General features: G+C 42.1%; 1 protein-coding gene across 7 annotated transcripts in view; it reads left to right on the forward strand.

Moving 5' to 3' along the window:
* The window catches only part of ENTPD4 (ectonucleoside triphosphate diphosphohydrolase 4), a 39,747-nt gene extending 15,712 nt beyond the window's left edge, over positions 1–24,035 (forward strand). For 4 of the 7 annotated variants that reach the window (XM_079927005.1, XM_079927003.1, XM_079927004.1 and 1 more), the window contains 8 exons: positions 565–715; positions 1,462–1,565; positions 9,869–9,928; positions 10,211–10,365; positions 11,958–12,124; positions 15,388–15,712; positions 17,396–17,481; positions 18,395–19,712. In XM_079927005.1, the coding sequence (XP_079783131.1) occupies positions 565–715; positions 1,462–1,565; positions 9,869–9,928; positions 10,211–10,365; positions 11,958–12,124; positions 15,388–15,712; positions 17,396–17,481; positions 18,395–18,788 (1,442 nt within the window). In that variant the 3' untranslated portion in view covers positions 18,789–19,712. Of the gene's footprint in view, positions 1–564; positions 716–1,461; positions 1,566–9,868; positions 9,929–10,210; positions 10,366–11,957; positions 12,125–15,387; positions 15,713–17,395; positions 17,482–18,394; positions 19,713–19,751 lie in introns of those variants that run through there. The other 3 variants (XM_079927006.1, XM_079927008.1, XM_079927007.1) reach the window with 3 other exon arrangements.
* Positions 24,036–26,957: the final 2,922 nt, after the last annotated feature.

Below are 26,957 nucleotides of genomic sequence, written 5' to 3' on the forward strand. Positions count from 1 at the left end.
ACCAGTTCTTTTCTTTCTCAGGTTTGTTTTGGCTGTTCAGAGTCTTTTGTGTTTCCATACAAATTTTTAAATTACTTGTTCTAGTTCTGTGAAAAATGATAGGGATTGCATTGAATCTGTAGATTGCCTTAGGTAGTGTGGTCATTTTAACAGTATTAATTCTTCCAGTCCAAGAACACAGTATATCTTTCCACCTGTTTGTGTTGTCTTCAGTTTCTTTCATCAGTGTCTTATAGTTTTCAGAATACAGGTCTTTTACCTCCTTAAGTAGGTTTATTCCTAGGTATTTTGTTCTTTTTGATGTGATGGTAAACGGGATTATTTCCTTAATTTCTCTTCCTGATAGTTCGTTGTTAGTGTATAGATGCAACAGATTTCTGTATGTTTATTTTGTATCCGGCAACTTTATCAAATTCATTGATGAGCTCTAGTAGTTTTTTGGTGGTGTCTTTAGGATTTTCTGTGTGTAGTATCATGTCATCTGCAAACAGTGACAGTTTATGAAGAAGCATACCTTATAAGCTAAAGGATCAACTTGTTAACATGAGTGTCCTTTTTCTGTAGGCATTTCAGAGTTCGCTACCTCTCCAGAGAAAGTCAGTGATTACATTTCTCCGCTCTTGAACTTCGCTGCAGAGCATGTACCACGGGCAAAACACAAAGAGACCCCTCTCTACATTCTCTGCACAGCTGGAATGAGAATCCTCCCTGAAAGGTGATCCTTCCCACGAGGGCAGGGCCAGCCAGCCTGGTGGTGGTATTGGCTGTGGTGGGTTTTCTCCCTCTTCATCCCCCTCATCTCCCTCCTCCTTGTCTTCCTCTTCCATCATCATCATCAAAAGGAAGACATTAAAAATTCTTTTTTCAAATCTGGAGTAGTCCCAGACCTACTCCCTTAGTCAGAACTCACCAAATATCTTTTAAGGTACTTATTTATGACTATAAATAGTAAACTGTAAAGTTGTCATAAAAAAACTGATTTTCTATTTTATTAGTTTAAGGATTGTTTGCAGTTGTAGTTTCACATTTCGGAATCACATAATTTACACAACTTCTGAAAATTCCTTCTCTCTTTTTTTAACATCTTTATTGGAGTATAATTGCTTTACAATGTTGTGTTAGTTTCTGCTGTATAAGAAAATGAATCAGCTATATGTATACATATATCCCCATATCTCCTCCCTCTTGAGCCTCCCTCCCACCCTCCCTATCCCACCCCTCTAGGTGGTCACAAAGCACCGAGCTGATCTCCCTGTGCTATGCAGCTGCTTCCCACTAGCTGTCTATTTTACATGAAAATTCCTTCTTAAAATAAACAGTCTTTTCAATGAACTGCTTTGGTTTAAAAAAATTTTTTCACATAAGATATACCAGAGCCATAGGGTTTTTTTTTTTTCTTTCTAAAACAGAAAAATTCAGGATATAATATATTGATATGTAAATTTCTGGATTGTCTTACAGTCAACAGAAAGCCATTCTAGAAGACCTTCTGACCGACATCCCCGTGCACTTCGACTTTCTGTTTTCTGACTCTCATGCAGAAGTAATTTCAGGGAAACAAGAAGGTCAGTATGTTAGTCTTCAACTTGAAATTTGGGAAGCTATTCCTTTAAGTCCTCCCAGTCTTCCTCACGTACACTTTATTAAATTACCCTTAACATCTTAAAATTTGGGAAACGATGCCTTCAAATATTATAATTTTTAAATGGAAAAATCAGTTTCTTACATGACTGGTCTTTATAATCCAAACATTAAGCGATTAAAAAATAACTTGGTTTGTCCTCATCACATTTAGGAAGGATATTTTGGACTTGTTTTGATAGAAAAGCTTTGTGTTCCTTGCCTAAGTTGTACAACTTTCTGGAATTACGATAATTACTGGACTGTTGGAACCTTCTACTGATTTACTTGTTAGGAAGGGGAAATTATTCTTGACTTCGATACACTGAGGAAATGTTCTGTTTTCAAAGAAATAATTCTACTTGAGAATGAAAGGGCAAATCACTGAAATTATTTGGGGAATAGCTTGCTAGAAATGGAGGCCAAAAAGCATTTATTTCAAAATCACCTATCATTTCGCCAATAATTGGGCGAAATTCACATATTGCCGTCAAGCTGTTTATAGACAAGTAAGGTACACAGTTAGCTGCTTATATAAGGCAGAGTTTTAGATGCCATAAGGAAGATAAGGAAAAACTATCATGGAAATTTGAAAGAAGGAGACTTTTTTTTTTCCCTAACTAGGAGCATCATGGAGAAAGTGACATTTGAACTAGGCCTCAGGGGATAATTATAAACACAGCATGCCAAATCATGGTAAGGCTAGGACTCTGAGAGAGGGATAGGAAGCTCATTCTAGGCAGAAGAAATGATTTGAGTCAACACAGGTCGGAAAAGCTGCACTATGGACAGAGGAATAAAAATATTTTAATTTGGTGGGATGATGGCCCTTTCAAAAGGTTGTGGTAATATTAAAAGTTGGATAGGTCTTGGTGATGTCAGTATCATGGTGGCGTGCATGGTTCCTTTTCTCTCTCTCCTTTGATTTACAATTAATTGGACATCCATAACCAAAAAAAAGTGCCTCTGCACAGCACACTAGGACACCCAAGAGATCAACTCATCAGTGCCCAAGAAAGTAAGTGGATTGGACCTCAGAGGAAGCTACAGAGCCAGGCCAGGAGCAGCAGGGCTGGCAGTGGGCCAGCACGACCTGTGGCAGAGGTGGAGGGTGAAGGTGGTAAGCTGGGGTGGGGAGTTTACCTGGCTGAGTATTGCAGCTGGAGGGACTCTGTGAGGAGAGACCACAGCAACTTGGGGCAGAGAAAGAAGAGAGAAGAAGGCAGAGAGAGCTGAAAGAATGAGTTTCTTGCTGTCTGCCCTGGTATTCTAGCAAGAGGACAGCCCACAGACCTCTGGGACTCCCCCACCTCCACTCAAGGACCCTCTTCTGGGCTATGGCACACTCAAAGCCCCAGGTACTAAGCACACATCTCCCCACCTCTGTCACCATCCATTTTTTTCCCTTTCCACTGGCTTTTTTTATGTTCATACTCCCAACCTTAGTGATGAGTCAGCTTAGGTAAGAAAAACCAAAAACTTGTGCTGTAGCGCCACCTTCTAAAAAACGAAACAAAGGCTTCTAGTGACCAGTGTGTTGAATTGTTAGAATGATAGTAAACAAAGCTTTACTTAAATAGGAAAGTCATTTGCTGCTTCAAATGCAGTGACAGAGGCACTTTTCATCAAACACTATGAAAAATCAAAGCAGTGTGATATCACAAAAAGAAGAAAAACACTTTTCTAGCAACAGAACTTAAAGACATGGAATATTGCAGTCTAACTGGTAAAGAATTCAAAATAGCTATTAGGAAGAAATTCAACGAGGTACGAGAAAACTCAGAAAGGCAGTACAGTGATCTCAGGAATAAAATTATCAAGCAGAATAACTTAGCAAAGAGATTGAAATTCTAAAAAAGAACCAAACAGAAATTCTAGAGCTGAAGAACTCAATAAATGAGATGAAGAATGCATTAAAAAGCATTGAAAGTAGAGCACATCAGATGAAGAGAGAATAAGTGAGCTCAAGGGTAGGAATATAGAAACGTTTCAGGTGGAAGAGGACAGAGAACTAAGATTTTTAAAAAGTGGAGAAACCCTGTGAAAACTATCAGGCTTCATTAGAAAAGCCAACGTAAGATGAATGGATATCCTAGAAGGAGAAGAGAGAGAGAAGGGAGCAGAGAGAATTCAGAGATATAATAGCTGAGAACTTCCCAAACCTGAGAAAGGAACTGGATATACAAGTCCAAAGGCTGATGGAACACTTCATTATTTCAACATGAAAGACCTTATCCAAGAAACATTATATTAAAACTGTCCAAAGTCAGTGATGAAAAAATTTTAGATGCAGCCAGGGAAAAAAAGACAGTAACCTACCAAAAAAAACCCATTAGGCTATCACCAGAGTTCTCTGGAGAAATGCTATAGGCCAGGAGTGGAATGACATATTCAAAGTATTGAAAGATAAAAATTGCCAACCAAGAATACTCTATCCAGTAAAGTTATCCTTCAGATATGAAGGAGAAGTAAAGGCTTTTCCAGATAAACAAAAGCTGAGGGAGTTCACCACCACTAGACTACAAAAAATGTGGAAAGGAGGTCTTCAAGCTGAAGTGAAAAGATGAAAGTACACAAAACTCTAATTAAGGTGATAAATGGAATTAGAAAACTAAATCTTTTTTAGAACGGTATATTAAACAATTATAGCATAAAGGTTAAAGGAAAAGAGCATTAAGAATAACTATAGGTACTACAACTTGGTAACAAAATTGCAGCATTAAAAGAGAGAATTTGTGACATGAAAAATATAAAAGGGGAAAAGTAAAAGGATGGGACCTTTACAGGCAAATGAAGATAAATTGTTACCAGCAGAAAAAGGACTATTTGTGAGACATTTTATGTAAACCTCTTGGTAACCACAGAGTAAAAATCCGAACAGAGATAAGTAACATAAAAAAGGGGGAAACTAAGCAAATCACCATGGAAAACCACGAACTTTCAAAGGTAGACAGAAACAGAAGGAAAAAGAAACAATGGAGAGACAACCAGAAGGCAAAAGATTAAATGGCAGTAGTAAATCCTTACACATAAATAATTAAATGTAAATAGATTGGGCTCACCAATCAAAAGGCACAGAATGACTAGATGGATCAAAAAAAAAAAATGACCCAACTATACACTGTCTACAGGAGACTCATTTCATCTCTACAGACACACATAGGCTCAAAGTGGAAGGATAAAAGATGATATTCCAAGCAAATAGAAACCAAAAGAAAGCTGGCATAGTTATATCAGACAAAATAGACTTCTAGACAAAAAGGATAACAAGTATCAAAGAAGATGCTTGTATAATGACAAAGAGATCAATACATCAAGGAGATATAACAATTGTAAATGTATATGCTCCCAACGCCTGAGCACCGAAATATATTAAGCAAATACTGACAGGTCTTAGGGGAGAAGTCGACAAAAATGTAACAGTAGTAAGGGCTTCAGTACCTCGCTATCACCAGTGGATAGATTGTCCACACAGAAAATCAACAAGGAAACATTGGAATTGAACCAGGACAAGCAAACTTAACAGACATATACAAAACAATTCATCCAAAAGCAACCAAATACACATTCTTCTCAAGTGCACATGGAACGTTCTCCAGGATAGATCATGTGATAGGACACAAAACAAATGTTAGCAAACTTAAGAAGATTGAAATCATACCAACTATCTTTTCTGACCACAATGGTATGAAACAAAAAATCGGCAACATGAAGAAAGCTGGAAAATCTACAAGTACGTGAAGACTAAACAGCATACTTCTCAACAACCAGTGTGTCAAAGAAGAAATCAAAAGAGAAATTTTAAAATTACAATAAGTCCCCTACATATGAACGAGTTCCATTCCGAGAGCGTGAAGTCCAGTTTGTTCATAAGTCCAACAAAGTTAGCACAGGTACCCAACTAACACAATCAGCTATATAGTACTGTACTGTAATAGGTTTATAATACTTTTCACACAAATAATACATAAAAAACAACAAACACAAAAAATAAAGAACATTTTTAATCTTACAATATAGTACCTTGAAAAGCAGTAGTATGGTACAACAGCTGGCATACAGGGGCTGGCGTGGAGCGGACAGGCAAGAAGAGTTACTGACTGGAGGAGGGAGAGGAGGTGGGAGATGGTAGAGCTGAAGGATTGTCAGCAATAGGAGATGGAGGGCAAGCTGCAATGTCACTCACATCTGACATTGATGGCACAGGTTCTGGGCTTGAAATAAAGATACTGTACTGCTGTATTCCATACAGTACTGTACAGTAAAGTGCACAAAAGCACAGCTACTTGTAAAGGATACACACACATGGCAGTGTATGCCAGACGTGAATTAACTTATGTGATTGCACATGCGAATGCATGCTCGCATCTTTGAAAGTTCGCAACTTGAAGGATTGTAGGTAGGGGACTTACTGTATCTCAAAACAAATGAAAATGGAAATACAACATATCAAATATTGTGGGTGCAGCAAAGGCAGTTCTAAGAGGAGAATTTATAGCAATAAATGCATATATTAAGAAATTAGGAAGAGTTCAAACAACCTAACTTTGCACCTTAAGGAACTAGAAAATGAAGACCAAATTAAGCCAGAAGTTAGCAGAAGGAAAGAAATAATAAAGGTTAGAGCAGAAATAAATGAAACAGAGACCAGAAGAACAATAGAAAGGATTAACAAAACTAAGAGCTGGTTCTTTGAAAAGATAAACAAAATTGACAAACCTTTAGCCAGACTAAGAAAAAAAAGACTCCAAGTTAGAAATGAAAGAGGAGACATTACAACTGATATTACAGAAATACATAGAATCATGAGACTACTATGAACAATTATATGCCAACAAATTACATAAGCCAGAAGAAATGGATACATTTCTAGAAACACACAACCTTCCAAGACTGAATCAGGAAATAGAAAATCTGACCAGACTGGTAATCAGTGAAGAGATTGAATTGGTAATCAAAAAACTTCAACACAGAAAATTCCAGGACCAGATGGCTTCACTGGAGAATTCTACCAAGCATTTAAAGAAAACATCAATCCTCCTCAAACTCTTCCAGAAAGGAGCAGGGAACACTCCAAACTCATTCTACAAAGCCAGCATTACCTTGACACCAAAACCACATAAAGATACTACAAGAAAAGAAAACTGTAGACGAACATCCTGATAAATATAGCTGCAAAAATTCTCGACAAATCAACACAATATTAGCAAACTGAATTCAAGAACACCTTAAAAGGATTATACACCATGACCAAGTGGAATTTATCCCTGGGATACAAGAACAATTCAACATATGTAAATCAATAAATGTTAATACATCAGTAAAATGAAAGATAAAAATCACTTCATCTCAACAGATGCAGAAAAAGCATTTGACAAAACACAGCATCCTTTCATGGTAAAACAAACAAGCAAAAACCCTTAATAAATTGGGTGTAGAAGGAACATACCTCAACATAATAAGGGCCACATATGACAGACTCACAGCTAACATTATACTCAACGGAGAAAAACCAAAAGTATTTCCTCCAAGATCAGGAATAAGACAAAGATGCCCACTCTCATTACTCCTATCCAATATAATATTGGAAGTCCTAGCTACAGCAGTTAGGCAAAGCAAAGAAATACATCTAAATTAGAAAAGAAGTAAAATCGTCACTATTTGCTGATGATATGTTCACATATAAAGAAAATCCTAAAAACTCAAGTCAAAAATATTGATTAATTGTTGCATTAATCAACTATTTCAGTAAAGTGGCGGGATGCAAGATCAACATACAGAAATCAGTTGCATTCCTTTATGCTAATGATGAGGCATCTAAAAAAGAAATCTAGAAGATGATCACACTCACAGAAGCACTCAAAGTGTAAAATACTTAGGAATAAGTTTAACCAAGGAAGTGAAAGATCTGTACAATAAAACTAAAAGACGTTGCTGAAAGACATCAAAGCCATAAACAAATGGAAAGATGTCCCGTGTTCATGGATCAGAAGAATTGATATTGTTAAAACGGCCATACTACTCAAAGCCGTCTATAGATTGAGTGCAATTCCCATGAAAATACCAAAGACATTCTTCACAGAAATAGAAGAAACAATCCTAAAATTTGTGTGGAACCACAAAGGACCCCGAAGAGCCAAAGCAATCCTGAGAAAAAAGAAGGCCAATCAGGCATCTGGGTTTCAAACTGTACTACAAAGCCATAGTAATAAAAATAGTATGGTGCTGGCACAAAAATAGACATAGCAACCAATGGAACAGTACAGAGCCTGGAATTAAATTTGGGCATATATGGTCAACTAATATTTGACAAGGGAGCCAAGAAAGCTCAATGGATAAGAGACAGTCTCTTCAACAGATGATGCTGGGAAAACTGGAGAAACACATGCAGAGCAATGAAATTGGACCCCTGTCTCACACCATTCACAAAAATTAACTCAAAACGGATCAAAGACTTAAATGTAAGACTCAATACCGTACAACTTCAATAAGAAAGGAGGAAGCTCATCGATTGGTCATGGCAATGTTTTTTTGGATATGACACCAAAAGCACAAGCAACAAAAGCAAAAATCAACAAATGGGCTACATCAAACTCAGAAACTTCTGTACAGCAAAAGAAATAATTAACAAAATGAAAAGACAACCTACAGAATAGGAGAAACTTTTTGCAAACCATCTATCATGTAAGTGGTTAATATCCAAAATATATAGAGAACTTATCCAATTTAATAACAACCACCCAAAAAATCTGATTTCAAAATGGGCAGAAGAACTAAGACATTTTCAAAAGAGGATGTCAGAATGGCCAACAGGCACATGAAAAGATGCTCCACATCACTAATCGTCAGGGAAACACAAGTCAAAACCACCGTGAGCAATCACCTCACACCTGTTAGAATGGCTCTCCTTAAGAAGATAAGAGACAACAGGTGCTGGTGAGAATGTGATGGAAAGGGAACCCTTATACATTGTTGGTGGGAATGAAAATTTGTCCAACACTGTGGAAAACAGTATGGAGGTTCCTCAATAAAATAAGTTCCCAATAAAAATAGGGCTACCATACGATCCAGCAATTCCATTTCTGGGTATATGCCCAAAGGGAATGAAAATAGAATTTTGACAAGATGCATGTACTCCCGTGTTTTTTGAAGCATTATTCACAATAGCCAAGATACGGAAACAACCCAAGTGTTCCATCAACAGACAGATGGATAAAAAAAGATGTGGTAGACATACACAGTAGAATCTTATTCAACCATGAGAAAGGAGGAAGGATATCCTGCTATTTTTGACAACATGGATGGACCTTGAGCACATTATGCTGAGCGAGTTAAGTCAGAGAAGGACAAGTGCTGTATGATATCACTTATCTGTGGAATCTGAAAAAGTCCAACGTGTAAAAAGACAGTAAAATGTCGGTTACTAGGGGATGGGGTCAGGAGATAAGACTGATGGTGTTCAAGGGTAGAAACTTGTAGCAGTGGGTAAATAAGCCATAGACAGTTAATGCACAGCGTAGTGAATATAGACAATAATACTGTACTATAATGATGTAATGTGATAATGATATCGCTACAAGGGCAATCATATTACGATATATAAACGTATCAAAGTAACACACTGTACCCCTTAATTTACACATTGTTACATGCCAAATTTATTCAGTTAAAAACAAGTTGGACAGGTCTTGAACTGTTGGGCTGTGGAGTTTGGACTTTGTTCTGTAGATCAGCCCAGCAGAGGATAGCATGGGTTGGAGTGGGAGAGTAGGGGCAGGAAAGTCAATTAGATCTCTGTACCAGCTTAAATCAAGGCAGTAATGAAAATGGGTGAAGGTCCGATGTAGAAAATGTTACAAAAAGAGAATCAGACTTGGGAACTGAGTGAAAGTGTGAGATAAAAGAATGGAAGGGTTAGAGTTCACTTGTCTTAAAACCTTGTACTTGATAGGTTTAACCTCATAAAAAGTGAAAACTCCGGTATTTCCAAACAACCTATAAATTTCAAAGGAACAGGAGTGTCTAGGGAATTATATTTTCAACCCATGCAAATGGTATGAAACTACAAAATTAAAAGCTGAGAGTTCTTGGAAAATGACTAGGAAAAGGTAATACATCAACAGAAATGTATTTTTTCAGATAACGTTTTCACAGCTTATCAGGGAATGAAATAAATGTTTGCACTGACTGCAGTGATCAGGATTATATAAAATATTTTTAAACTTTACTCTTCTTATAACGTCTCTAGGTGTGTATGCTTGGATTGGCATTAATTTTGTCCTTGGACGATTCGAGCATATTGAAGATGGTAAGTATCGTGTTTCCAGCAAATGTATCTAACTGGAAATTGCGGCTTTTTCTATTTCATGCAAAGCATAAAAAAGGAGCTGAGTGTTGTGACACAGCTGGGTGTGTAGGAGCAGAGTGGGAGGTGCTGCTGTGTCACACAGTAAACTTGATCTTAGTCGGGAGGAGCAAGCTGGGTCTGCCTAGATACACGTGAACCCACCATCAAAGCAGGATGACTCTTCACAAGATCCCGCTTCTCTGCATTTGTTCCATTCCAGTGGATGTTTCTTGTTCTTTCCAGATGATGAGGCAGTTGTGGAAGTTAACATCCCTGGTAGCGAAAGCAGCAAAGCCATTCTCCGTAAAAGAACAGCCGGTATTCTCGACATGGGAGGCGTCTCAACCCAGATAGCATACGAAGTCCCCAAAACTGTAAGCTTTGCCTCCTCACAGCAGGTTATTATCTGTACAAATTTCCTTCTGTTTGGTTTGATTTTCATTTAACATGTCTCCATCCATTTGTGTTTTGTTTTCTGAGTCTGAACACATCTTTACTGTGCTTGCTGAGGGTACCACCTTCACAGCCCAGGAGAAAGGAGACAGGAGGAAACCAAGGCAAACCTCCACTAAGCCGTTTGTGTTTGTTCATTGAAGTCAGCTGGTTTGTTTTCTGAACTTACCAAGAATTTTCCTTTGGTGTGTATGTCAGCCACACACTTGAGTTTTTGTTTCTATTTCCAGTCACTTCTTTTCTCAACAGGTATTGTAAAACTCAATATAATAGTATCAGATTTCTTAAGTTATAATTGGGAGAAATACTCTTGTGTGTGGCTCAGACAGCTTTTGATTTTTCTGGAAAGGATAGAGGTTTGTATCCACCGCTTCCACGTTTCTGAACTCATGGTTTACTCTGTGATTTCTGCATATCCCCTTCGGTACTGTAGTTTCCCAGTAGGCTGGGTGGCCTTCTGTAGAGGGTGTCCAGATGCCTTCCTGAATTGCTCTATGTCTTTATTACTGTTTCCATTCAGCTCTAGGTTAATACCTAGCAGAGTGAGTGGTTAGAAAAGAGTGGAGCTGGACAAGACTGAGCTGCATCGTCACCCTGTCCTCACTAGTTCTGGGACCTTATGCAAGTCACTTAGCTTTTTCGAGCGAGCCTCTTCAGCTATACATGTGACTGCAAGTGCCTCTAACAGAGGGTTATCATAAGGCTGATTGAGATAGTGCATATAGTATATCTAATGGCCAGCTAGGCACCTCGTATCAGCTCAGCAAACATTATTGAAGTATTTATTAAGCTCCTTAGAAAATGCTTTGTAAATTCAAGTATTACAATTTGTGTTTCCTGCTTCCCATCCAGACACGCCTCTAGAAAGTATTACACTCTTTGTACAAAGTCATGTTTTCCCCTCAAATAAAGTAAGAAACTCATAGAAAAGTAAGTTTGGAAAAAAATTTCCCATGGATGCATCATCCAAAAAAATTACTGTTAGCATTTTGGCACATTTCTCTTTATTCTTTTTGGTCTGTTTATAGTGTTTAAAAATATGGTTGTTATAATCTTAGTGTTTGTACAATTTTTGTCCTTTATTTAGCAGTGCATAAGCATATTCCTCCATAAACTTTATTACCATTATTAACTAACCCCTACTTGAAATTATATATATAGATGACTTCCAGTTTTTTCTGTCACAGAATTGCAAAGGACATCTTTGTGTATAGAGACTTTTCAATGTTTAGGATTATTTTCAAAGCACAGGATTCCATGAGTAGATTTACTAGATCAGAGGATATGAAACCACATTGCCAATGTCCCTTTTCAAAAAGTCCTATCAGTGTCACAAACGTGCAGCCCATCTGAGATTTCTTAAGTCAGGATTGTCGGATTGAATTAGGAGGGATGCTTAGAAGGACCCTTGGGAAATGCAGATGCAGAAATTTTTGCTCCTTTTTGACGAGAATTTTTGTAGATCCCTCTTTTTGACAGGAGGTAATTGTTTTTGTATTGCTTAAAATACTGACGTTTGTGATCCTTACGTCTGTAGGAAGAAGTAGCTAAGAACTTATTGGCCGAATTTAACTTGGGATGTGACGTTCACCAAACTGAGCACGTGTACCGCGTCTACGTGGCCACGTTTCTTGGGTTTGGTGGCAATGCTGCTCGACAGAGATATGAGGACAGAATATTTACCAGCACAGTTCAAAAGAACAGGTAAAGCCCCTTCCATTGCTCGGTCGTCACCTTGAAACCGCGGTTTGTCCTCACAGAAGACATATCCAGGCCAAGCAGGGAGGCCTCAGTCAGCAGAAGCATATGAGCACGGTTAGCTGTTTATTGCCCCGCCCACTGAGCTGGAGAAGAAATGAAAGGGCAGCAGGATCCTGCCTTTGGCCCCAGCTCACCCGCCTCCAAAGAAGGCTCTCGTTCTCTCAGACCCATGGCTCCCCTGCTGGATTAGAGGTTTCAATTTCAGGATATTAAAATACTTTCGAACCCTGGGTGATGCTATTCCAGATTGCAAAGTCCTGCGGAAACTCAGCACCTGGGCCACTCAGGTGTCCTGGAGGCCCCCAGGAAACGATGATAGCGTTGAGTTACGGGATGTCCTGGCGGTGTCGTGGGAAACCAGCCTGGCAGTTATTTAGTGAATCAGACCGTAGTGAAGGAAGTTACTCACGAGAAAGAAACGATCTAGAAGTCAAAGTTAGTGATTGTAAACCTCTTTAGCAATGAAACTTCAAAAAATGAGTTCATGAAGAATTCTGGTATAGAAAATATGCAAAAACACTTTAACAGTTTAAGTTTATTTTATAAGTTTAAGTGTATACCAATTATTTATTTGAAATTAGTCCATAAGAACAGAAAAGCCATATGGATGAATAAAAAAATCTGAAATCTGGGGTTTTGTAAAATGGTATTAATTACTGTGCTTTGTTTTGTTTTGTTTTTGACTGCGCTGGGTCTTCGTTGCTGCACGTGGGCTTTCTCTAGTTGTGGCGAGCAGGGGCTGCTCTTCATTGCGGTGCATGGTCTTCTCATTGCAGTGGCTTCTCTTGCTTCAGAGCACGGGCTCTAGGCGCGCAGGCTTCAGTAGTTGTGGCACGCGGGCTCTAGAGCGCAGGCTCAGCAGCTGCGGCGCACAGGCCCAGTTGCTCCACAGCACGTGGGATCCTCCCGGACCAGGGCTCGAACCCCTGTCCCCTGCGTTGGCAGGCGGACTCCCAACCACTGTGCCACCAGGGAAGCCCCTTTGTTTTGTTTTGACGAAACGATTTTGAGGAGAAAAATCCTGATTCATAGAAATAAATGATAGTGTATTTCCTTGATCTATTTTAATCTTTTTTGTTGTTGTTGAGGTATAGTTGACGTACAATATTATATAAGTTTCAGGTGTACAACATAGTGATTCAGAATTTTTAAAGGTTATATTTCATTTATAGTTATTTTAAAATAATGGCTACAATTTAATCTTAATAAACCTGTGGAGGCCTGAACTTTATGAAAGGCCAAGTCAGAGCCATTCATTACCTCATTTTCCAGAAATTCACATGTGTGAATAGGAGAAGCAATAAAAACTGGTTCTTTGTCTGCTCCAGACGTTAACTGAATAGCGTTAGTTAAGAGAGATTAACTAGTCCCCGTTTCTTTTTTAAAATAGTATTTTACATAGTGCACTTTAGTATAATTATTTTTAGTAATAGTCTTAAAATAGAAATATTTTATAAGTGATGTTTAAATTAGAATTTTGGAGAAACACCTTCTTCTGCAACCCTAATTTTTCCTAATTGGTTTTAATGTCAAGAAGGTTATATAATGGACATCGCAGTGGTACTTTTTAATTTAGTTGTAGAGCAACTAAAAACTGTAACATGAAGTATACATTTGACTCATCTTGGACTTTTATAATAATTATAAATGTCAGTCATCACTTTTTACATGTGTCATGAATTGAGCCTTGAAATGCATTATTCATCCCTTGGCCATTAGTAGTGATGATGGATTTTTTTAAATTACTTAAACATTTTTAGTGCATTCTGAGTTGCCCTGATCTTAGGAATAAACAACTTGTCAGTTGAGCGGCAGGTAAAAAGTTGACTTGATGTCAGTGACTGAATATCAAATTCAGGCGCCTTCCTAATAGTTAAACACCTTTTAGGCCCATGGGATTTCCTGGTGTCAAACAGTAACATAACCCCAGCTGTTGTATGCTCTTTTCTACTTCTCAGTTGCTTAATGGTGGGGACACATAGTAGGATGACAGATGTGGACATTTCATCGGCAGGTGGTAAGCATAGGGCATTTCAGTGAACAAGTTAAGATTTCTGCAGGACTTCTCAGAGCCTGTAGTACGAGAGAAACTGTTATTTGCTGCAGTTGGGATCAATAGTTGGTTAACTTAAAAATTCAGTTAAAACAGAGAATCATAAAAATAGAATCAACCCCAAGCACTTTGTTTTAACTTACGTATTCATTTGCCAATCTTTTGCTCTGGACTAAAGGCTTTTCTTAGGCTATTTCTCTGGCAGGCACTGCACCCACTCATCCTGATGTCATTTTGGCTTTCTTTAAAGGATACCAGGGCCTTAAAGACATCTGTGAAGCAATTCGATACCAATTTCGTCTAGATTTTTATTTATTTTTCCCAACTTGTTTTTCTTTTAATCTTGTTAACACCTAGTTTGACACTGGTTTTCTAGCGATCTGCCTTTATTATATTTTTCTAAGCCATCTAACCTTAGCTTTAACAGCACCAGCGACTTCTTGTCACGGTCACATTTCATCTGTATATAATTAAAATCACAAGCACTAGTGGCAGAAACGGGACTGGGAACAGCACAGTGGTGGGCGTTGGACTGCAGTGAGCAGGACACTGGGAGGAGCTTCTTAACCGCGGACCCTCAGCAGCCGTGGACACCAGCCTGCGTCACAGGGCACGGAAAGCGTCAGTAATCTGACCAAGTCACAGTTTCACTGGACCCCGTTCAGCTGTCTGCTGTACGCACATGTGTATCATCAGTATCCAGGAGGGGCTTGAGTCCGTGTTTTCCCAACTTAATTTTTCCGGAACCCTTTTTTTTTTTTAAGAAGATGTTGGGGGTAGGAATTTATTAATTTATTAATTTATTTTTGGCTGTGTTGGGTCTTCATTTCTGTGCGAGGGCTTTCTCTAGTTGTGGCAAACGGGGGCCACTCTTCATCGCGGTGCGCGGGCCTCTCACTATCGCAGCCTCTCTTGTTGCGGAGCACAGGCTCCAGACGCGCAGGCTCAGTAGTTGTGGCTCACGGGAGACCATGGCTCGAACCCGTGTCCCCTGCATTAGCAGGCAGATTCTCAACCACTGCGCCACCAGGGAAGCCCCCGGAACCCTTTTGTGTTCCATAGGGCAGAGTTTGAGAAACACTGACTTGCAGCCACTTTCTTCTTCACACAGTTTTCTGTTGGTCTCGTGATGAAGTTTCTCTTTGCCCTATAGGCTCCTGGGGAAACAGACTGGGCTGACTCCTGATACTCCGTACCTGGACCCCTGCCTACCCCTGGACATTAAAGATGAAATCCAGCAGAATGGACAGACACTGTACCTGCGGGGGACGGGAGCCTTTGACCTGTGCCGAGAGACCATCCAGCCTTTCATGAACAAAACAAACGAGACGCAGACCTCCCTCAATGGGGTCTACCAGCCCCCGATTCACTTCCAGAACAGTGAATTCTACGGCTTTTCCGAATTCTACTACTGCACTGAGGATGTGCTACGGATGGGGGGAGACTACAGCGCTGCCGCGTTTACGAGAGCTGCGAAGGTAACCACCCAGGAAGCCGGGGTAGATGGCGACGGGCCCAAGTCCAGAGCAGGGCGAGGGGGAGGGCGAAGGCTGTGTGCAGCACCTCGGCAGCCCTGCTCCCTTGGTTGGGCCGGAGGAATCGTCACAGCAGAAGCAGAAAGTCCCCTGTGAGACTGCACTGGCCATCAGTGGCTTCCAGATGACAGTCTTTTATGTGTAATAGTGTAATTCTGATCTGACAGTTCCTCGCAGCTTCCGACCCTTTGTTTTCAGGACCCCTTCTCTCTTGTTCTCCCTGCCTCCCTGACCCTTTCCTAGGCTCTCAGCCTTGGTGATCCCATACTTCCTCCCTTGGTCCTCTGACCTTCAGGCTCTTGGATGGTCTCATCCGTGTTCGTGGTTTGCTGCTGCCTCCCAGGAGGAGGCTCTGCATCTGCCTGCCTAGCGCCTGCTAGATTTCACGACTGCAGACAACCCCCCTTTCTCTCCATTCTGTTCTGCTATGTTGTCTCGGTCATGGCATCACTAAACCATCTAGTTCCCCTCCCCCAAACCCAGGAGGTACAGACTTCTCCCTGTCACTCCTCCATCCCTCGCTGTACACCCCATAATAGCAGTCATCGAGCGTGTCATTGTATGTCATACATTTTCTCAGAGCCCTGCTCTCCCTACTTTCTGTCCTACCCTCGCCGTCCCAGCCCTGGCCGCTCTCTGTCACCTGCACTATGCAGGGGCCTCCCCGTGGTCCTTCTGCATCTGGCCCCCCTCTGTGGTTCATCCTCCACACCACTCCCAAGTGTTCTGTCTGAAACCCAAGTGCAGCCACCTGCTCTCCTATTGAAAGTCTTCAGTGGCTTTCTCTTGCTTCCAGGATGAATTTCAAATGCTTTAGTGTGTCCTTCCCACGCTGTTGCCTCATCTCCCCACCTAGCACTTGATACTCTAATCGTATCAGACATCTGTTCATTTCCCTCCCATCTGTGCTCCCTCCCATCTTGTCTTCGTCCGTCGTGTTTCCTCTGCCTGACATGCATCCTCGCCCTCTCACCCCAGGCTGAGTGCCATTCTCTGTATCCCCTGTTGTGAGTTTCACTGCCCCTGTGAGCCTCAATGTCTTCATCCTTTAAATAGAGGTTGGAATAGCAGCTGTGTCAAGGAGTTGTTTGAAGCATTACATTTAGAGAAGGTGCCAACACAGGGTTCAGTAAATGTTAGCTGTTAATGTAAACATTACAGATAACTTCAGGAAAAGGTGGCACCTCTTTCCCTTCTCTTGAAGACAAAGCCTCTCGTAATCATCTTTGTGTTCCCAGAACCTTGCACCATATAGCCACAGACACAGGTGTTCAGTCTGAACTGGCTGAAGGACCGCTTCACTTTTCCAAAAGTCTGTGCCTGTCACATGCAGTCATTGCGGGGAGAAACTTAGCAGCTTTGAGGAGGTCGGTTGTGGGCAGCGAGATTCTCTTTAACAATAACTTTGGCTGAATCTTAAGACAAAGAACAAGCATTGTCTCAGCTCATCAGTAAGCATTCACAGAGTGTTTGTGTGTCTCGTCCTCATGGGTCACAGACACAAGCTTGTGTCTCCTAATTGGAAGGATATGTTTGTTATGAATATGAATTTGGTAAAAACTTTTAAAGTGAAAATACTTTAATAAACCTTTCCTAGTGATTTCTTTGGGGTGAAATTTCTTTCAGGATTATTGCGCAACGAAGTGGTCGATCTTGCGGGAACGCTTTGACCGAGGACTGTATGCCTCTCACGCCGACCTCCACAGGCTCAAGTAAGTCATAGACAGCTGAGCCCAGGGTGTGTTGAAGAAACTGCGTGTCCATTCTTGGCCATACCATGGCCCCAATCTACCTTTCTGTCCTCATCAGTCCCTACTCCTCCTCATCTCCTCCAGGCTCCTTTCAGACCAATGGCAAATACTCGTGCTCAAACGTATCTTGCAGTTTGGGGCTCAGTTTTGCTCTTCCTTCCACCTGGAATTCCCCTGGGCATGCTCTCCTCGTTGATGTCCTGCCCAGACCTCAGAGGTCAGGTGCTGTCCCTTCCGAGTCTTCCTCTGTCCACTTGGCTAGGCTCCGTCCCTCTCTGCGAGTCTCCAGAGCGCTCATTACGTCCCTCTTGTGGCGTTTATCATATTCTGTGTTTATAGTTACTTGTAGCTTTTAAAAAATCCTCTTTCATTGTAAGTCATTTAAGCACATTGGCTATCTTATTATTTATTATGATGTCTTATTACTTGCTTAGCCCAGTGCTTTGCAAAAAGCAACCCTCTGATAAATATTTAGAATCATAGATTATCAGAGCTGAAAAGGACCCGCCTATCTTGTCATTTTATAATAAAGAAACTGAGGTCCAGAGAAGGTGGAACTTGCTCAGTATTTATTCAGAACTGAATTGAGTAAGTGATGGAAGGCCTGAGGGGAAAAATCTCCCGCGGCCACGTATTAAATTACACGGAGACCAAGCTTCATGAGCAGATCGATTTTAACAGGTGAATGGTGTGGGACAGAGGGCGTAAAGCAAGCACGTCGGCTGGAGATGCGTACGGATGGTTTCGCCCTCAGGGCGCAGGCCTCGTGAAGCCTGTGCAGCCCCGTTGTTCACAGAGGGCAAGGCCGACTCCACGAACGTGCTTTTGGACCCACCCAGTGACTCAGTCGCACTCACGTCTGTGCTGTTTGTAGGTATCAGTGCTTCAAATCCGCCTGGATGTTTGAGGTGTTCCACAGGGGCTTCTCATTTCCCGTCAACTACAAAAATTTGAAGACAGCTTTGCAAGTGTACGACAAGGAGGTTCAGTGGACCCTCGGAGCAATCCTCTACAGGACCCGCTTTTTACCCTTAAGGTATGGCTGCGAATTTGGTCACGAGAATCCAACAGAAGATGCTTCCCTGCGTCCGAGGCGTCGTGGGCAGTGGGTGTGGCTGTTTGGGGCGTTGTTGGCGCTGGCCGTGGGCAGAGTGGGAGAGTCGGGGAGGTCTGACTTGGTCTTCCCCACCGGAGCCTCCTCCCTTCCCAGCCCACCATCCCAGCAAAGGCGCCACAAAAGTGCTTATTCTCAGCTGCCTGTTCCCTAGCCCCTGCGCAGAAGGGTCCATTCCAGGGTCCTTAACCTTTATGGCCTTGGACCCCTTCTCAAAATCTTGTTTTTAATGCATAATATAAATACATAGGCTATAGAGGAAACCACTGTATTGCAGTACCTTTATCAAAATATTACAGAAGACAAATTTGTGATACAGTGGTATACGTTCTTTATTAGCACATTAAATAGCGAGACCTGGCAGCAGAATTCATACTTCCTGTAAGTTCAGTGTAACGATGCCTGTTGATGATATTTGGAGGCACCTGCAAAACCCCACAGTGTGATGTAAAAGCTCTGTGAGTTCCTCTAGGAACAGAGTCACTGTTCTGCTGATACTACAGTAGCGATAGCTTTTTGTCTGCATTCACGTTCAGTGAAAATGCTGCATTACAACCAGAGGTCGGTAAAATAAAGGTGCGCCTTTTTCCCACTCAAGTTCACAGACTTAGCTGTCAGTTGACCGCCCCCCCCATAAGAACCCTGGTTCACTAACCAATGAGGTATTAGCTGTTTTTGTTTTTGTTTTTTCCCTTCATTTAATTAAGCGTCTCCCAGCAGCACGTTTAGCTGGGTTAACTGCAAAACGTGTGAGTAGTGGGTGTTGCTGATCATAGACGTGTGGTTTGATTCCACGTTAGCTTCTGTGTGTTAGTGAAACACTCACAGTTCTAACTTTCTCTGATTTTTGTTACCCAAAGTATAATGCTGGTAACAGCTACAGACTTAAGAATACCCTTTCACAGGTTATCGTGTTCATACTTACAGCTACTCTCTGCTGGGCCACAGTATCCTACATTTTAGAGGAGGGGAAACTGAGTCTGGGAGACGGAGGTTCCAGCTTCCGTCTGCAGAGCTGAGTCCTAAACCAGGCCCCTCCCACCCCACCCTGCGCATCATTACGTCACCCTTCCCGCCTGCCTCGTTCTCATGTTTGTTCTTGTTCCCGTGTGGGCAGAGATATCCAGCAGGAGACCTTCCGGGCCAGCCACGCGCACTGGCGGGGCTTCTCCTTTGTGTACAATCACTACCTGTTCTCGGGCTGCTTCCTGGTGGTCCTGCTCGCCATCCTCCTCTACCTGCTGCGGCTGCGGCGCATTCACAGGCGGGCCCCACGCAGTGGCTCGGCCGCCACCGTCTGGCTGGAGGACGGCCTTCCGTCCCAGAAGATCGCCAGCACCTTATGAACCGGAGTTCGAGCCCCAGAAAGACTCTAACGGAAAAGCCATTTTCGCCTCAGGGTTTCTCCTCTTCATTCTCATTTGTTTTGTTTTTCCTTTCCCTTTTCGTTCCTTGAAACAAAACCAAAACCCACTGTTCGTAAACTCTGCTGTCCTAGAAGCATTGCATTTAGCCGTTCTGTGTCCAGCTTTAAGTTGCGGAATAGGGAAAAGGGAACATCACTTCATTTTTGCTGCACAGGATACCTGCCAAAAATTACTAAGATTTTTGGTTGTTCTCTAAGGTATATTTGATTTTAAACAGATGCACTTTAATATTGGAGGGAAACGGCAGGCTTTTCTCTGTCAGGGGAGGTGGGACCGAGGGGTGACGCTTTCACAGAACCAGAACACATACCGACTGGACTGATCATCCCCTTTTTCTCTCTGTCTTGAAAGCGCTAACCTAAAGAGGGAGATGTTTAGTTTTATTTATTGTTCAGGGCTGTTGCTGTGTGTTTTCTTTGCAGGTTAAAAAAATCAGAACTGTTTCTATCCAAAATAGAGAGGTATAGGCACCAAGAGGTAACAGTTTTTAAAATTGATAGTGAAGAGACCTGAAAAATGTGAAATGATAACCAGAGCGCTGTGTGTGTGTGAGGGTGAGAGTGTGTGTGTGTGTGAGGGTGAGGGTGGTGTGTGTGAGAGTGAGAGTGTGTGCGCGTGTCTGTGTATGAAACCCACTGATGGGAGAGAGTGAGGGAGTGCAGTGCTCTCACTTCTAAAAGCACACGCTTCAGAATGCACTGTTTCATTTCATTTAGAAGAATCATTCCCCGTTACTGTTGCTTCTTCTGACCACAGGTAGTTACTCTCTTCATGCCATCTTTCGGCGGCCTTAGAACGCTACGTTGCTGAGTTGGAAAATTCATAGTTCACTGGTTTCGGTGTTGTTAGAACTGGAGCTGGTGCTTGTCAACAGGCACGTCCTTATTTCTCAGTAGCTCGTTCGTGCTTGTTTAATTGTGCTCCGGTTTCTTCCATCTTCAAGTCGGTATCCCCCTGCCCTCGTAGTTCAGAGACCTAGCTTACTGTCGCGGTTGAGGCTGTGCTGGCAGGGCCACTGTAAGTCCAAATGAAGAGAAGAACTGAACACGAGAAATCAACTCACATTCTGAAGAAAACACGTTTGACATTTTAAACAAAAACCTAAAAAGGACAACTGGATTGGCGTGTATGAGATCAGTGGGTTTTCACCTATTCGTTTAGTTTAGAAGCTTTGGGAATTCTCATACATAGTTTTTTAGGCGATGTTCTGTGTGTGTGTGTGTGTGTGTGTGTGTGTGTGTGGGCGTGCGTACAAGCTATTTCTTAACTCCAGAACAGCTAGATTCGTCTAGTTGGTAACAAATGTATATTTCGAGAATCATCAACTGCTTTTTAAAAAAATCAATGATGAGAGAAAGAATTCAGGCACTGAAGCCCTTATTTAATTCAGAAAAAATTTTTAGATTTTCATCTCGTCCATTAATTACTTAAAAATGTGGCATACAAGTATATTGATGACTTAAAAGATTACAGATTTATGAAAGAAAAGCAAATCCTGTGATTCTGCTCTTCAAAGTGAATATTCTAACAACGGACAAATTATTGGTAGAAAGTTTGCCTCTCAAATATAAAGAAGGTTAGGGGAGCTGTATGGTGGTATAGCATCTGATGTGTAGAGAGACTTGTTTCAGAGAGGGTGGAGACAGATGTCTTTCGAAAAATCCAGCTTCTGAAATGCTGGTCTCCAGCTATTTAAATGCTTGGTCCCTGGTAAACACTGTTCCTTTTCAAGACGCAGCCACACACGGGCTGTGTCATGGGTACCCCAGGGGCATAGTGAACTGGTGTGCTTCTCCTTGACTTCTTAAAGGAGGCTTGCCCTGCGGACTGTGGGTGGCATTAGTGGTAAAGAAGTAAGTTTACATGTTAGCTTTTCTGCCGCCAGCTATTTGGAGTAGTAAGGCCCTGACCTGCAGAATGCCTAGAATAGGTGATTTGGCCTTTCAAATCAAGGCAAGGATAAGCTAGCATAGGCATAGATCTAAATAGGCCTAAATTAAGACCTCCTACGATAAATAGCCACTTTTTAAATAAAGGATGCTAACCTGGTCCAGCTCTGTACCATTTGGGGAGTGTAGTAGAGACCAGCATGGAGGATCCAAGCCTGAGCATCCAACTGCAAGGACCTAACTCACTCTCCAAAAGAAGTCCCCAGATTAGGGTTCCAAGGCCCAGCGGCCTTGTACTTTGCACAATTCGGTGCCGTGTCCCGTGCCAAAGAACTCCCGGAGCAGGCCTGGCAAACTTGCCCACAGGGAAAATCTAGGAGACCCTTGAGCTAAGAATGGTTTTTCAATTTTGAAAGGGTCATTAAAGGAAAAAAAAGTGACGGATACACAACAGAGACTGCACGTGTCCTGTAGAGCCTCAGATATTTACTAAGTGTCCCTTTACAGAAGACATCTGCTGACCCTGCGTGGAGAGTCCCGTTCAAGACTAGATATACAGCTGCGTCCTCTTCATTCAGGAAGGTAGTTACCACCCGTGAGCACAAAAAGAGGGGCAAGAGAAGTGACCAAACTTCAATCTCAAAATAGTTGTTTATGCACCAGAACTTCACTTACCTTTTCCTCTAGATTCTTTTCAAGATCGGTTTTCTAATAAACCAAGTAGCATACTCCTCCTTCCCCCGGCCCAAATTTAAAACGTGCTGTTCAGGAGGGCTCACAGTGTTGTGTTGAGATGTCTGCAGTCATGAGAAGGGCTCAGTAGCTTCTCTCCACCCGGCACCAGGGAGGAGAAGACGGCCGGGAAGTTTCTCTCAGCGATGCAGGCGCAGGCAGGGGTGAGAGGCAAGCCCCGGAGGGGCTTAACTCAGGAAGCAAAGAATATCAATTAAGGGCTGGCCAAGAAGGCCGTAAACTCTGAGCACTTTTAGCAACAGAAAGCAAGAGAAATTGGACTGGTGGGAACTTGCTAAAAGCCTCTCAAAGAGCAATGTTCTGTGTTAACTCTTGGTGGAAAGACTCCTCCAGTAAACACTTCTGTTCCATCGTCATATCTGGGCTGCTCCTTTCTGAACCTCCAGAGGATGGTCTCGAAGATTTTACAATCCATTTAAAAGTACAGACTGATCTGCACCTGTGGTTTCTGCCCATTTTCACCCTAAACTGCTGGCTTTCTGCAGCACTCCCCACCTCGGGGGCTGGGGAGACGCTTGCTCTCCCATCATCACAGCTGTGCCCCCAGGAGGGCAAGCGCTAGATTACCCAGTGTTTAAATTTGAAACTCAGGCCTACATAGAATACTTTTCCTTCTGAGAAGCATGCACCACTTAGCAAGAAACTCCAACAGGCAAATGTGTTTTCCAAGCTTTTAAGAAAAACCAGCTTTAGAATTTTGTGTGGTAACGTGCAATGCAGCAAAACTACCTATGAGTAAATTATTTATTTATTTCTATTTCAGGGTTTTGTTTTTTTATGATTTTTATTGATTTTCCCCTTCCGTAATGAATGATGCGACCAACCAAGGCGAGTTCTTTGTTCTGTTACTAAGACGATATTTTACGTTTAGGAATTATACAGACTAAGGGAGCATCTTTAAATGTTTTTTCTTTAAGTGATGTTTTCCATTCAAAGAATAATTATCTTCGGGAGATGGTTGTGGTGTCTATCACTTTCTATATTTGGCAACCTCACGTGGCCACACTCCACACGGATGAGTGTCGAGAATAAAAAGTTCATTCGATGGCCCGCAGGCTGTGTGTGAGCTTGCTTTCTTGGGATTTAAAGAGATTTCTCTCCGACGTTTGAATCATGTTACCTGTTAGAATGCCTAGTTGAACTTGAACCTACATTCAGTAAAATAAATTGTCTGAGTCTGACTGTGCACTCCATGCCTTTGCTGTATCTGGCGTGCGTGTAGTGAAGCTCTGCTGTGTGCGGGTTTCCCTGTGTGCAGGGAAGCCAAGCATTTCACAAGGAGAAATATATACCATGGCGTAATAGCGACCCTTCATCAGCGATAAAGGCCATCCCGAGACTATGGTTTTTAAGGTTATCATTTAAAAGTACCCGTTAACTGTATATACGCCTACAAGGAAAAGAAAAGAAACTATCCAACCTTACGTATTTTGTCTTATAAACAGTAAAATCATTGCTGCCAGTTTTGCAATTAGATCTAAGCTTAAAGCCGTTGGTTTATTTCTAGAGAAACATGAATCCCGTTGTTCACGTTGCTAACAACTGTTAGACACTGCCCCTCTTCTTCAGCTATTTGAGAATATATAAATAGAGCTTTTCCTGCAGGAGGAGGGGCCTGAGCCATAACCTGAAAATAGATGATAGAGACAGATGGAAAGGGAAGGGGACTGGCTGTTAAGAACAACAAAAATAGGGGCTTCCCTGGTGGCGCAGTGATTGAGAGTCCGCCTGCCAACGCAGGGGACATGGGTTCGTGCCCCGGTTTGGGAAGATCCCATATGCCGCGGAGCGGCTGGGTCCATGAGCCATGGCCGAGGCCACAACAGTGAGAGGCCCGCGTACCACCAAAAAAAAAAAAAAAAAAAGAACAACAAAAATAAAAGCAGGGAATGCTCGGGGGAGGCAGAACCAAGTGGGAATGTGGGCGTATGGTGAGCGCGGTAGTGCGGAGCCCCAGCCCGTGACCACGGAAAGGAAAGAATAATAATAAGAGAAAACCTGCTTAAATAATTTTTGAGGCAATTCAATAAATATGGGCCTCTGTGTCTAAGGGTAAATACATTAAAATATACCAAAGGCATCTAAAGATGTCTACATTTTATTCCACATCTTAGGGAAGAAGTGAAGTACCTGCTTCCAGTGGTTGCCCCTGTTAACAGATCTGCAAGGCAGCAGTTCTGGGTTTTGGTTTGTTTTTCATCTGTTTCCATTTGCCCCATGAGTCTGGAATGCAGAAGTGGATCTTTTTTTTTTTCCCTGAGATCCCGAAATGCTAATAGTTTGCACAGAGGGGTTTGCGGTGCTCTCACTGGCCTGGGAGCAGGGAAGTGAACGTCATCTCTGTCAGACTGTCTTCTTATGGAAAGTCATCAAAGACACAGGAGCACCCTTTGCAAAGCCCAACGTGCAGATTGGGGATTTGCCTGGAGCTGAGCGTCCCACCGAGGAAACGGTACACCCCGAAGGGTCCTCCCAGCCCCATCTCGTCTGGGAGCCTGATGGCCTCAGCCTGTGATCTGCTGCCTCTTAACAAAGGAGAGTTGATTGATCTGTTGCGTTTTCCTTTGTCCTCAGCAAGCTTAGCTCCCCCTCCTGCTTTCTGTTAACACTTCCATTGAGGCTGAAGAGCTGGCTTGGCCTTCCATCTCCGCCATCACCCTTGATCCTGTTTGGCAGGTGGATTGCATCTGGGCTCCAGACTTCACGGCCACTTAACCATTTCTGTCAACAGCCCCGTTGTGTGTCAGAGACCCAAACAAGAAGCCCAAACAAGAAAGGCCGGCCTTAAGATTTCCACCCTGAGAAAACTGCTGAAAGCTTCTCACAGAACGTGGTGGTGATGAACACAGAAGACGGGCTTCTTGTATAAACACAGAAACTCAAGGGAGGGAAAAGGAGATTTTTTTTTTTTTTTTCTCCTGAAAAAAGGAGAAGGGGGAAAAGTTGGTCTGTGGCCAGGTCACCAGAAGACAGAGTGCATTCCTAATTCCCAGGGTGGGACGTACTCTTTCACTGTATTATTTCTGTAAGAGTCCCAGGCTGGCTCTTCTCGCTGTCCCTCCAGGTTTATAACTGGTAATTTTGATACCACCTTCCACCCTTTTCGTGATAATCAGAGTTTGAAGTGGGCCATTTTGGAAGGACTAATCATCCTCTTCTTGCCTGTGATTGCACGTGACTTAAACTCCAGGAACCAGACTCAGCACTTTCTCCTAAGAGTCCATCTTCTCCACGTGGCACAAGCTTGTTTTATTACCTAGATTTTAAATTCAAAAAGATTGAGACACTTCAACGTTCAATGGGCTCCACCCAGCCTTGTAAAATTCTTTATTTGGGTCATGGCAGCAAAACAGAATTTTCTGGAAGTTCCTGGCCATTCTCCGTAACGTTCAAATTACATTTTAAAATCCTCTTCAGCTTTCTGTGGCCCTGTTGTCCATCGGTCTGTCTGTTCCATCCCTGAATCCCTTTGAACATGGATCATGACATTTATAACTAATCCAACAAAGAAAACACCACATAGCGCCCAGTGTTTCATAAATATCTGTAGTCTAATAAAAAAAAGCTAGTTGCTTTGTCAAGTTACTAACTCTTTAGGTCCCGAGGGTTTGGGAAACACATATTTTACAAATCTTTTATCCTCAATCTTCTCTCTTCTTTCCAGATGGCAGAGTTTTGTGCAGATTTAAAACCACGTGCAGTGTGGTGTGAAGGGTGGGTGGAATCCCAGGCCTCTCTCTCTCTTCCCTCTCACCATAAAGTTTGTCAAGGGAGTGAAGCATTTTAAAGCTTTATGTAGAAAAACTTAGGAGAACCAAATTTACTTCAAGTGGTTTCCTTACTTCTTAGCCATTTAGTCTGGGGGGAAAAAAGGAAAAAGAACGCCCCAAATTAGGTATTGATGTGTAGAGGCAAAACAAGATGGGGATTTTCTCCAAGCCCAGCTTGGAGGAAATAATCTCTGTATATGATCTTATTCTAAGCAGAGCTTCAGAATTTTTTTTCCTTCTAAATCGTCCTAAAGTTAGTCACCTTTTAAACCCCACCCCCAAAAGCACCAAATGCAGGGAGAGGGGAAGGATGGATTTAGCTGCATCAAAAGTAACAGTTTCTGTTAACAGCCATCACAGTCAAAGCTAACAGGTGGCAGACCAAGATGGTATTTGCAGTGACTAAAATTGAAAAGGGATTAATATATGTTATGCAAGGTTTCTTGTAAATCAGCCAGAAAGAGGAAATCCAAAAGAAAAATGG

This window comes from Stenella coeruleoalba (assembly GCF_951394435.1).
Source record: "Stenella coeruleoalba genome assembly, chromosome: 7".
Lineage (NCBI taxonomy): Eukaryota > Metazoa > Chordata > Mammalia > Artiodactyla > Delphinidae > Stenella > Stenella coeruleoalba.